The 13,140-nt window shown below is 36.8% G+C and overlaps 1 protein-coding gene across 3 annotated transcripts in view; it reads left to right on the top strand.

Annotated features, from left to right (window-relative positions):
- The window catches only part of LOC139948867 (serine/threonine-protein kinase Nek10-like), a 53,063-nt gene that overhangs the window by 19,473 nt on the left and 20,450 nt on the right, over window positions 1–13,140 (top strand). For all 3 annotated transcript variants that reach the window (XM_071947223.1, XM_071947221.1, XM_071947222.1), the window contains exons 3-12: window positions 1,427–1,487; window positions 1,961–2,100; window positions 2,512–2,572; window positions 4,684–4,721; window positions 6,605–6,689; window positions 10,690–10,731; window positions 11,539–11,617; window positions 11,822–11,889; window positions 12,308–12,387; window positions 13,023–13,109. In XM_071947223.1, the coding sequence (XP_071803324.1) occupies window positions 1,427–1,487; window positions 1,961–2,100; window positions 2,512–2,572; window positions 4,684–4,721; window positions 6,605–6,689; window positions 10,690–10,731; window positions 11,539–11,617; window positions 11,822–11,889; window positions 12,308–12,387; window positions 13,023–13,109 (741 nt within the window). The remainder of the gene's footprint in view (window positions 1–1,426; window positions 1,488–1,960; window positions 2,101–2,511; window positions 2,573–4,683; window positions 4,722–6,604; window positions 6,690–10,689; window positions 10,732–11,538; window positions 11,618–11,821; window positions 11,890–12,307; window positions 12,388–13,022; window positions 13,110–13,140) is intronic.

Genomic DNA, 13,140 nt, shown 5'->3' with positions numbered 1-13,140 from the left:
CCCCGGGAAATGTGCTTGACTTAAGGGCAGAATTCCCTGCTTCCTTAAGTGCCGATTCTTTGCTTCCAGTAAGCAGATCAATGAAATTGGCCTCTGCAGCAGGGTGTACAATGTAAGCACAGAATTCCATGCTAAGCAGTGCCATTCAAACTAGGCCCAGTCACCCTGTTATAATGTACACTTGACCCAATGGACCCTTCCCATGAAATATGCTAATTACCTTCACCCATGCGCACAGACCCTGTTGGTTGGTAAACGCCATAGAGTTGTGCGCTAAGCAGACGCGCAATCGCGTCTGCGTCTGTGTCACGCAGCCATTAGCCGTGTACAAAACAGCGCGATATTCCCTCAGTTTTGCCAACCAAAATGTTAGTGCGCACGCACTAAGTGCAATTTAAATATTTCATGGGAAGGGTCTATTACATGGAGCTGCTGAAGACCAAAAAGTAGTTTAAAAGCAAAACAAGATGTTGCTAACCAGAATAAGGTTCCCAGCCTTTAATACCTTGCCACATGTACCATATTATGTGACCGGTATCCTGCTCATTTCTTCTTCGCGAGAAATGTTAAGGCAATATCTTCGCTTAAGCAGCTTTATAAAATTGGAACCCATGGTCATACTTGTAAGTTGGTAAAAAAAAAATATAATATACCAAATAAAAAGCAATAATTTTAAAAACAACAGCAGATTGTTTATGGTGCAATTTCCATAAAATGTAAGGTTTTATGTTGTCCCTCCAAAAAGGTAAGGCTATGTGCATTTTCCAACAAGACCAAATATTTCTTCCCTGCAATCGCCATAAAAAAAAACCAATAATTAATAAACAGGCCAAAGGTATTTTCTCAATCAAATACAAATTAATTAGCCCAATGCTATTACAACCCGTCATCTCACCTGAAGTGGCAAGGAAAAAACTTGGCCTTCTTAATTAAACTCTCATTAGTTTGTCCATTGTAAGTGCAAACAACGGGGCACATTTTTATTGTTAATTGGGTTTATCGATTCTGTTGATTACCTGGTAGCTCTAAAGGGTTATTGGCGTTAGGGAGTGGGCAAACATACACCGGTATGCATTCAATGCACACTGTGAACTTAAACAGCTGATTTTTGTATTGCGGAGGAGAGCCTGGATGTATTAGGCAGCTGCTGATGGAGACAGTGTACTTGATCGTTACCCTGATTTCCCCCAAAAATCTTGAAAATGTTTTGCCCGAGTTTGATGTTTTCAGGACATTTCTCAGACCAGAGGTCCTCTTAATATTTTTGAGACCAAATATATTAGACTACATAAACCCCTTGCATGACTGATGGTGAATCAGTTTTATGGGCCAAAAACAGCTTTCGTCCAATTTTTCCAATCTGTCCCAAAAGGTGAATTGTTTTTATTTTCTAATTTGTTTAATTGTTATCATTTCTCCCTTCCAGAGAAACCAAAGAATTAAGTAGACTACTCGGGTTGCTAAATACCCCCGCCAGTAAACAACAAGTAAGTCAAGGAAATCTAAAAGATATATTCAGCTTTTTATTTTTTTTATTTTTAAATACAAGGTACTGTTACTTATTTTTAATCATTTACGTAAATTCTTGTCTAAGACTTTGAAATAGCTGTGACTCCCAACCCGAAGCAAGGCCATTTGAACTACTGTCAAGCATGATGATTTTAAAAATTTAATTTTGCCCTTTATAGTAAATTTGTCAGTAAATAGCCTGAAAAGTCCTACGTCTTATGTCCTACGTCCTACTTTTCCTATATTTCAAATGTAATTTTCGATTGTCCCGTTATCATAATCTAACGCTTATGATTTTATTAAATATGTATAACAATGTCCAGGCTACACATCTTCTCAATTTTAGTTATCATACTAATCTCTCACATTTTATTTCATTTTGAGGACGTAGAAAAGTTTATTTTCCAGCAAAAGTTTGATTAAAGTGATCTCATTTTGTTTACTTCTCTAGCTGCCATCCTTGGACTATGACCCGGCAAACAATAACAACAACAACAATGCAGTGAAGTCAGCCAATGGGGTGCAGAAGCCCACAAAGTCTGGCTCATGCCAACACCAAAGCTCCGAAGCTGTCGCTCTCGAAAACTTCAGGTAAATTTTGTCCATCTCTCGGAACAGTGTTGTAGCCACAGTGGGTGGTGCTGGGCGGGTGGTGCTGTGCGGGCCTGCCCAGGACTCTGAACACTCTGAAAAAAAACCCATTGTGTTGCCCAGCGCAGATTTCCCTTAGTATGAATCAAAATATTGCCCACTGTGCAATGATCTGAGACACAGCTAATGATAAGGAGTATCAAATGTCACAGAGAAAGAACACAGTCTAAATGCCAACCCAACTTTGGTCTGTTTAGTTAAAATTACTCATCCACAATCCAAGGTTGTGCTATTTTACTTTATAATAAAAAAAAATAAAAAAATCATTTACTTGAGCTGATGAAAAAGATTGTTTAAATATTTAGAATAATTGTATAACCTAGAATCACTATTTTGTTTGCCCCCTTGCAGCACAAAGTACCAAAGTGAAAGACGGTTCAGTACACACAATCACCATAACCAATTTGACCAGGTATGTTGAAGTTCTATCGCCCTATTTTTCAACGTTAGGCGACAAATTATAGAGCGTTATCAGATGATTTTGTGTCAAAACGGCAAAAGGGCCATTATAGTTTTGCGTATGCCACAAACAAAGCACTAGTAAAATACAAACTGTTTGTAGGTGGTTTATGTTAATGTAAGATGATGTTGACTCTCGGCAAAATAAAATTTATTAATGCTAAACATTGAAAGAGTTTTTACTTCAGTTTCTCAACTGAAAGCTTTTAACTTCCTCGACTAAAGGAAAATATATGTGGCTCTCTATGAGTAGATTTTTGTTAATCGTCCCTCTGGCAGAAAAACAGACAGATGCACATTTTAATAGATGTTAAATTTGCATCGGGGATAAGGAATATTAACTCTGGTTTTCCCCATGTAATCCAATGTGTGTAAACACTGTATACATACTCAGTACTTTCCCCCGAGTTCTGTGGGGAAAAAAAGCACTTTAATCAAGAAATATTCATAAATCAACCAGCTCTGGTGATTCGAATGAGAAATTATAAAAAGCTGTCGCCATGGTAAGGGTTACAGACAATGTAGAGTTGGTTGTTCCATGTAACCAACCAATAATGGGTTGTTCTGTAACCACAGACAAGCTGCTAATGAATAGAGGATAAATGTCATATCACGGTCTCGCTGTGCGTCACAAGGAGAGTCGAAACAATCTAGAAATGACGATGGGAATTTCTTTCACTCAAAAAGTAAAAACTATTGTCTGTTTTTTTTTGCCGTTGAGCTGTTTAGGAGGAGGAGTCTCGTAACATGAAAAAAATGTCAAAGATTTCTTGTCCTTTCCTTTCGTCAGAGTTGATGTAGTAGTTTCTTTCTTCTATGGGAAGGGATGAAGTTTTGGAATTTTGTGTCATGTCCTACATGAGTATAGTTCATGGCGAAATCGATACAGCCGTTGGAAATAAACGACGGCTGTGTTCGCACAATTAAACGTCGACAATCGCTCATTCTCCTGGGCGGGTATGGCCTCGTGTTTCATTACATGTTTTTGTACATCTTAAGTTTTCACAGTCTATTTAAAGTCGGGGCATTGTCCACGGGGGTGTTTGTTCATGTACGTATCGCCGAAATTGATATTCTTTAAGATATTAAAGAGAACTGGGTCATGAGACATGGGGAAAACTATTCAGCGGGTGTTATATTACACTCAATCTTTGTTGACTTTATGGTGGAAACTGTCGGAGATGACTGGACCCTCTGCTGTGGCCAAATGGACCAAAAGAATTGAAACCTTGCAGCCATTCACAAAATGAAAGTGGGCAGTTTAAAGTCCGAGTGACATCAACCTTAAAGGTGGTGTCTTTCAATCGATAGAAAATGGAATACATTGGATGACATTCTAAAGAAGTCATATTCTGGATTCTTGTTGTTCCTGGAACTCACTTCAAATAGAAATCATGCTAGGGTACAGTCTTTCCTGTGATTAAATGAGGAAAGAGAATGGAATACATTGGAAGACTGTCTAAGGGGGTGAAATTTTTAAGTTCTAGAGAGTCATATTTTAAGTTGTGTTGTTCCTTTTTAGAAAGCACAACAAGGCATCACCCTTAAAGGTGCAGTCCTTTCCGTAGAACTAAAAAAACAGTGTACATTTGAAGACATTCTAAAGGACTCATAGTCTAAGTTGTTCCTTTGAAGAAATCACTACAATTAGACATTATGCTTAAAGGTGAAGTCTTTACTTTTGTTAAAGCGAAAGAGAATGGAATACATTTAAAGACATTCCAGTGGAGTCATATTTTAAATTGTGTCGTTCCTTTTAAGGAAATTACTACAATTAGACATCATGCTTAAAGGTGCAGTATTTACCATCTGCTCTAGAATGGCAAAGGTATGCAGTGCTTGACACATATCGGTGTATTACAAGGACGAAACCAAGTAACATTCTGTGTTCCCGATGCAAATTTCGAATAAATATTTTAAAATAATAAACAGCATTTTTATGGCGCATTATGAGTCACAGATACCTCAATGCGCCTAACAATAAAAACCTGACCAATTAAAATGTAAGAATAATACTATGATCATTCTCAACAAACAAAAACTTCTGGTTTCTTTTCGTAACAGATCTTCAAGTCGCTTGTGAAGAGCAGATTATGCCAAATGTAAGTATGTTACAAATGTTGATAAAGATAGCGCAAGTATCAGTGTCAAGAAAAAATGTGGGTAAAAGTGAACTTTCAGACGCAGAATGTGATTGCAGTCAAATATTTGCAAGTCATGTAAGGCACTAGACACTATTGGTAAACTCAAGATAATTGTTAGCATGAAAACTTACTTGGTAACGAGCAAAGTAAAGCTGTTGATAGTACAAAACATTGTGAGAAACAGCTCCCTCTGAAGTATAAGGAAGTTTGTGAGAAAGAGGTAATTTCTCACTCAAATATTAAAAGACTTCAGGCCTGAAGCCTTATATTAGGCATCTGAAAGCACACAAATTAGTGCAACAGGGGTGTTTTTTATTTCATTATTCTCTTTCAACTTCGATGACCAATTGAGTTAGAAATTTTCACAGGTTTGTTATTTTGCATATGTTGGGATACACCAAGTGAGAATACTGGTCTTTGACAATTTCTGAAGGTGTCCAGTGCCTTTAAACATAAGAAGAAGAAAAAATAGCCAAGGTGCTTTGGTTTCCAAGTCAGAATAGCTCTCCAAACTGAAGGGCCATCAAAGCTAGATTCCTATCTCCTTGAGGTCGTTTGTTGATAATGAATTCCTCCCGCAATAGTCTCTTGGAGGGCTCATTAAGTCTGGACCACTTTGTCAATTGAGCTCTCCCACAACATTACCCATTCAATTATGAACTTGCCATCTTAAAGTTGCGCTGTACAAAACTCGGGTTTGGTTTAATGACAGGATAAAATACAGGATTGGTAATTTATAGAAGGGAAAAAAATGGATTTGTTTCAATCTGAAAGTTCACTGAGTATAAATTTAAGTCAATTTCATACCTCCCGATAAATAACGGAGTTAAAGATTCACTCACATTTCCAAGAACACAGCTTTGAATACAGTAACCTTTCCTTAGGAAAAACAAAACAATTTCTTGCTGTGCCAAGATTGAGAAATAAGATTGATATTAATAAAGAGTAAACCAACCAAAACTGGAGACCCATCGATCGTCTGGCATACACTTCCACCTTCTCAGTTCCCTGAAAGAAAATACATGTACATGTATGAAAAGAGGAAAGATAGATACAAAATTGCGTCTCCTCAATCCCCATCAAGTTCTAAACGTCTCGCTCGATTTGAGTGATGATTCATGGCCAATATAGACACTCCACCCTTTTCTAAAGGACATGGATGGTAAATTATGGATATACTCGCCTTGACATGTCTGTTTAGAATTGGACATTGAGTAAAAAGCCTTGGCACAATTATCGTTAGGGTCTGATGAGAAATTGGATTGGAAATCAATTTGACTTGGGGAGTCAGTGGTTTGGAAATGATGTGTTAGGATTGTCTTGTTGACTGAGCGTGTCTTGTGCGTATTGAAACGTTCAGGACCTAGCTGGTCCCAACCATGTTGATGGGGGCAATTCTGTTTCTTCAGGTGCTTTAGTTTGACATCGTTTATACTATTTAAATATTGTTTGGAAAACCTCAGAATAAGACTTGACCTCTGATTCCGGTAACTTGACAAAAATTAAGAATTTGCCCAACTGACTAGCATTCGTGTCACGGTTATCATTTAACCTGTACATTGTAACACAAATTCGGACGTGATTGGGAAGTAGGATTTTGAAAAAATAGTAAGCATCCTCATCCGAAATTTCAATTTGTTTTATGTTAATTTATTAGTAAATTTGTTTGTATTATGTGCAAAATTAAAAAGTATTTATTACCTGTTTTGTTAAGGGTCAAATATCATGCCTATAGACATTAAAAGAAAAACAGATTTTCAAAGCTAAAGTAACTGGTATTTAAAAGTTCAACAAAAGAAACCATTCTTAATTTTGTTATTATTTCTTCTTCTTTTGTTCAGAGAATGGGCGGAGAGGGCTCCACCAGAGAACATCGTCAGGGTTCTACTCTGCCTTCGACTGCTTCTCAGGGACCAAGTATACCAGGTAAATAACCATATCTTTATTTTAATTTTGTTTTCATCTTTAAAACAAGAGTGTGTTTAGGGGGCTAAAGATGATTATCCCTACGACTCTGTAAAGCAACTTTTCTGAACTGGGCCTAATTTCATAAAGCCTGTAAGCACAAAAATTTGCTTAGCATAAAATCTTTTCCTTAATAAAAAAAAGGATTACCAACCAAATTTCCATGTGATTTTCAGGATATGCTAACAACAGCTGAATGCCAGTAACAAGCAATATGAAACAAATTAAAATTTGGTTGGTAATCTTGTTTTTATCAAGGAAGAAATTTCATACTAAGCAAATTTGTGTGCTAGTAGGCTTTTTAACATTGGGCCCAGGGCTTTAAAAAAAGGGAACAGAAAGTATTACCCAAAACGTTTGTGAATGAGAAACAAACAAGGTGATTTCCTATAAAAGCGGGCATGACCATCTCTCTTCTTTATTCTGAATTCCAGTCTGTCGTTACCTTCGAGGCAAAATCAGCAAAACTGTTATTAAATAACTTGAAAAGTCAACACTTGTACTCAAAAAGAAAATCCGATGTTTTTTCCCCAAGGGCTAAATATCATGCCTAAACAAAAGCTTGTAAGCAGATTTAATAGCAAACCGTTGTTTGTTATGTAATACATTTTAAAGGCGCATTAGCGCAGTCAAATCATCTTGATCTATTGTGAAAAGACAACGAAGTAAGCACCCGAAGCAATGCTTACCAGTTTAACAGCTTTATGAATTTGGCCTTTGGGTCATTTTTAGCAGGGATTTTGTGCGGGTATTCACCCTTGTGTTTAGCCAGATGAACATGTAGCAATGTTTGTATGCTTATGAAATTATACCGAGAGACATTTATGTTGTCTCACAAAAATATCTAGTGGAAAACAAATTTGAGAGCCAAAAAAACGATGACTCAACATTTATGGGCGAAGGATTTGCCAGTTTTGTGTGTGTGTGATTTTCCATGCATGTATTAAGCTTTTATTTGATAGAATTATCCAGTTTGGCTGTCCGGCACTAAAAAAAATGAAGCAATTCCATGTTATCTATACAACCGTAAAACATAACTTCATCTTTAAGAAGAAAAAAAACACAACTTCATTTATAAGAAGCAACCAAAGCATAAACAGATGACTCAACATTTTATCGCCAAATGAACCAACAGTTTTTTTATCTATGATGCAGTTGCATACTTGTTCATGTAAAAAAGGTTGTCCATTCGATATAATCTTTACATCAAGCTTGGGGACATATTGCTTAAACACACTTCCTTTCCATGCCCGCATCGCTCCACAGTGGCTGTGTGGCCGTGACACAAACCACTTGCAAATTTAGATCCGTTGCCATGGGAACCAAATGCCATGCACAGGTGAAGTAATTGGTTTTTGTTTAATAATTGACCTTGTGCGGTATGGAATATATGTAATGCAAATGGAATTCGGAACATTAAAAGGCTGGATGGGTTGGGGGAAGGGAAGAGAAGGGGGGTGGGGGTGGCAAGCTGTTGGCGATACAAAAAAACACTACAATTCTAATACAGAAAAGATACATCACCAGCTGTTCAACCTGAATCTACTGTCACAAGGGTTGTTCAAATGACTCCCAATGACATTCTGCACGATTCTGCCGCGCGTGCCAAATATACGCGCACGCATGACCGAGTTTGTGCGACCACAATCATTGCTGTGATTGGTCAAAATGGGTGAACGCGCACAGTTTGATTGACAGGCCGGGTCGGCCCATAGTTACATGTAAGCGCAGCGTATATTTTTGAGCTTTGGAACCATTCAAATTGTTTTAGTTCTAATACAAATGTATAAATGTATTTATACCATAAAACAAACCTGTGCAAAGATTGTGGTAGCATTTTTGAGATGTTGCCAAAAATGTGGAACCGTTATGGCCATTTACATGTAGGAAGAATAATTCATAATTGGAAATCACAATCTGATAAACTTTTCATGCATCATGAAATGTTTCTCAGATTAAAAATGTATTGAACCCCTTTCTCTAGAACCACATTCTAGGAAGGGCTGAACCGATTTTCAAAATATTATACATTATCAACAGCTGCTGTGCTTCCTAGCAATTGTGGTCAATAGTTTTTGGAGTAATTTCAAAAGGTATACCCTCCCTTTAAAGGCAGTGGACGCTATTGGTAATTACTCAAAATAAATATCATCATAAAACCTTTCTGGATTACGAGTAATAGGGAGAGGTTGATAAAAAATTGTGAGAAACGGCTCCCTCTGAAGTAACATAGTTTTTAAGAATTTGATTTCGAGACCTCAGATTTAGAATTTAAGGTCTCAAAATCAGGCATCTGAAAGCACACAACTTCATGTGACAAGGGTGTTTTTTCTTTCATTATTATCTCGCAACTTCAACGACCAATTGAGCTCAAATTTTCACAGTTTTGTTATTTTATGCATATGTTGAGATACACCAAGTGAGAAGACTGGTCTTTGACAATTACCAATAGTGTCCGGTGTCTTTAATCCATCAAACTTGATTGAAAACTAGAAGAAAGATTGGGGTAGTCACGATGATGGATTTTTCACACCCCCACGCCTCATAATGTTGACACTAAATTTGTGCGTGTCTTCTGTCATGTGATATCAGGGCTTTGTGTCGTGCGGTGATTCAAGTTGCTTTGCAATTAAGCCTCCATGCTCTTATATCCAGTGTGTTGACCAAGCGATTTGAAATAATTCAATTACTACATGTAGGTCTTGTGTGGTGGCAGAGCTGTGCGCAAAACTCAGTTTACACATGTACAGTATGGGTTCTGTTTGCATGCACACTAAATGAATTCATATTCAGGTTTGAAATAACAAACAGCACCCACAGCAATTTTGTTGTGCCCCGTCAAGAGCGAAGATCAAGGCCTACATAAGCTTGGGCAATATCACAATATTATCGAATATCGCGATACTAATTTGGAAAGGATTTCGATATCGGGTCGATTTGGTTTTAATCGAATATCGGTATATCGCGATATCAATTAAGTATCGCAATATCGTGATGTATTTCCTAGCTGAGACATCTTGCACCCCATAGGTTTGGAGTAAAATTAGAAGAATAGGTCGTTAGAACACCTCTCTTATGCTATGACTGTCTCTTCTACAACTTTCACTTTGAGTTTGAAGACTGATGATGTCGATTATATCGAATATCGCGATATAATGTCTGCGATATATCGTGAATAAAATAAATCAATATCGCCCAAGCTTAGGCCTACATATCGCAGGCTGATAGATACAGTTTAGAATGATCTCTAAACCACAATGGGTGGTATTGAATGGTCAAACAGTAGGAGGGTTGACTGTGTATTGTGTAGATGCATTCACTACACGATAATGCGGGGTAGCATAGTTTATCTATAATTCAAAACCACAGTGGACGATATTGAGTTGTCAGACAGTAGGAGGGTTGACTGTATACTGTAATATAGGGTGCATTCGTTTAGCTTCCCTGGGTTGACCCCGGTGTGTGACGGGTCTTTTTTCTAGGACGAACGTGTGCAGATAATTACCCACGTTCGTCCTGGAAAAAAACACACGCCACACACCGGGGTCGACCCAGGGAAGTTAAACGAACGCACCCATTGGAACGGCAAACATGGATAAACTTATTACAATTGCATCAGGAATAATAGTATAAGCAATATGAGTTAGTTAGTTACTTACTCCCTATTAAATTGCTTGATACTCATCTTAATTAAAGCACGCTACTGTCACTTGATACTTACTTCATATAATTACAGGATAGTCATTCCCTACAATTGGTTAATTAATACACACTCCCTCTGATGCCTCGATACTTACATTATTCGTGGATAGTTTTACCAATGCAGAATTTTCAGGGGGCAACTTTGTTAAAAAGAAATACTAATTAAAAATCACTAAACCAAACGAGATGTGGATAGACTAACATTTTCATCCTGTTATTTCTTAATTGTTTTGGTTTTGTTTGTTTTTTTTCTCTCCAGAAAAAGTTGTTCGAGCTGGATGGAGTAAAAGTGCTCTCAGAGGTATGTAATAATTCTAGTACTTAGAGAAAAAAAAATGCCTTCAAATCAAAATTACCAGTTTAAATGTACACTTTGTATCTACATGTATAAAGCAATACAAAAATCCCTATTTTGTGAACACTCCAGAAGATTGATTTTTAGACATGTTAGAACACAGAAATTCAACTAAATGTAAGCAGACAGAATCAAAAATACTTGAAAATGTTATGGTTATGTCTGGTCCATTGTTGTGTGTTTAGCGATAACAATGGTTGATTGTAGAATGGAATATTTTATTACACAGTACCCATGGAAGGAAAGCTCAAATTAAGTCATTGATATTGCTGTATCGTCTTGTATGCATCAGTGAACACTGAAACAACAGGCTGACTATACATACACGCATCATACAAGCTATTGGACAGTGGGAAAAGCATCATAGTGAATTGTTTATTAAATTTGTTCTTTCATAATAAAAAGTCAGTCAATAAGCCATTTTGAATGGGCTTGCACTTTTTAAATTTGTAATTAATCTTTTCCTGAAGACCATCAGAGCAAACTGATCGAAACGTTGAGTTGTTATACCACAGGTTCTCTACTGAACCTCCACAGCTCACGGCATTATCTTTCATCTACATTTTTGAGGTGTATTAAAAACCTTAATACTAAAATTTATCTCCACCATGCAAAGTTTCAAATCTTACTTATTTTAAACCATTGTGTACTTTTTTTTAAAAGCTTTCTGTGGTATTACATGTAGTTGTGGATGTACATGTAAGAACTATCAACTCTGGTTTATTATTTTTAACATTTGTTATTTTGTCACAGAAACTGCAAGTTGTTACAGAGAGTTACCTTCGCAATGGACAGCAGCCATTCTTGGCGGACATTCTCAAAGAAATGACAAGTGAGTTTTCAGAATAACTTATATTCGTTGATAAAACTCTTTTAATAACTTTATTTTGACGTTTTGTTTTTAATGAAATGTTTATACAATTCATCATTTGTTGACAGTTTAAAGAAAATTGGGGTATTTTTTGTTTTACGAATAACAAATATTGTCAATCTCAGTCTTAGTAATAAATATATTTCTGTGCCCTTTCTCTTGCAGATATTTTCCAGAAGTTAGCGAGTGATGGTAAACAGCGAGAGTGGCTCATTGCTTGCGGGGCACACAAGGTATTTCATTTCCTATTTGTAATTTCTCAAAGTAGAATTGTTCCCATTTTATTTAGTTTTATAAAAATGTATTTCCATATTTTACAAGCACAGAAAAATAAACATAATAACAGAGTTCTTGTAGGCTATACGTAAGAAGTTAAAGCTAATTAAAGAAGAGCCTTCTAAGTTTCCCCAACAATGATTAGCCCAGACATTAGTTTACTTTCTGCTAAGAATTTATTAAATTAATTTTACTTATATTTCAGCATATTTTCGTTCTTCTTGTAATTATTTTGTGGATGCAAGGACATTTTGTTCCATTGCAGTACTATTAAACTGAATTGAACTGAACTCGCTGGAAAATAAGAGTAGGATGCCTAATGGAAATTCGTATTAATAATTGAGTATGGATTTTGATTTTCTTTTTCCTCTGCAGCCATTGGTTTTGTTGTTATCAGCCAGTGATGTCATGGTACTCCATTGCTCCCTGTATGCCCTCATTAGTATTGCACAGAGGTAAGTTTGGCTGTGTCTTGGAGGGTACAGCTGCGACTATGGCTAGATTTGTGCAATTCAGGGCCATAGACATTACACCAATGTTTGTATGAGAGAGATTGGCTGTTGCCAGCTTGGTGTTAATGTCCCCTTGTGAGAGTTTGCCGAGTTCCCTTTAGATCATCAAGCCATACAAACAATGAACGCAAATAAAATAATACAATATTTCTTTGTTCTTGTTTGTCTCTTTGTATCTTTGGAAACATTTTTAATAATAAAATAATAATATCGAAGTCTTATATAGCACTCGTATCTACCAAACAAGGTACTTAAGGCGCTGAGTATATATAAACTTTCAGAAAGATAGGTTATTGCAGTGATGAATTCTGAGACCCAATAATTTAGCACCTTCTTAGGGTTTACAAGGTGCCACGGCGCATACAGCAGCCACAACACCGGGGCGAAACCCTTCTCTTTTCGATAAGTGCACTGGGTTCTTTTACATGCATTACATAACACATCGGACCAACGACTTTATGTCCCATCTGAAGGACGAAGCAATGGTCAAGTGTCTTGCTTAAGGACGCAAGTGTCACGGCTGGGGATTCGAACCACTTATACATGATTCTAATACATTTTGTTTTTATTCTTTCCAGTCCTGAGCCGATAGCTGTGATTGGTGAATTGGATTGCATTGAAACACTGCTGAGAATTATTCAAGAATACGACATTCTTTCAAGAAAGTAAGTCTGACCTCCTCAGTCTTTTGAGAGA

Source organism: Asterias amurensis, chromosome 16, assembly GCF_032118995.1.
Source record: "Asterias amurensis chromosome 16, ASM3211899v1".
Lineage (NCBI taxonomy): Eukaryota > Metazoa > Echinodermata > Asteroidea > Forcipulatida > Asteriidae > Asterias > Asterias amurensis.
This window is presented reverse-complemented; position numbering and strand designations above follow the sequence as displayed.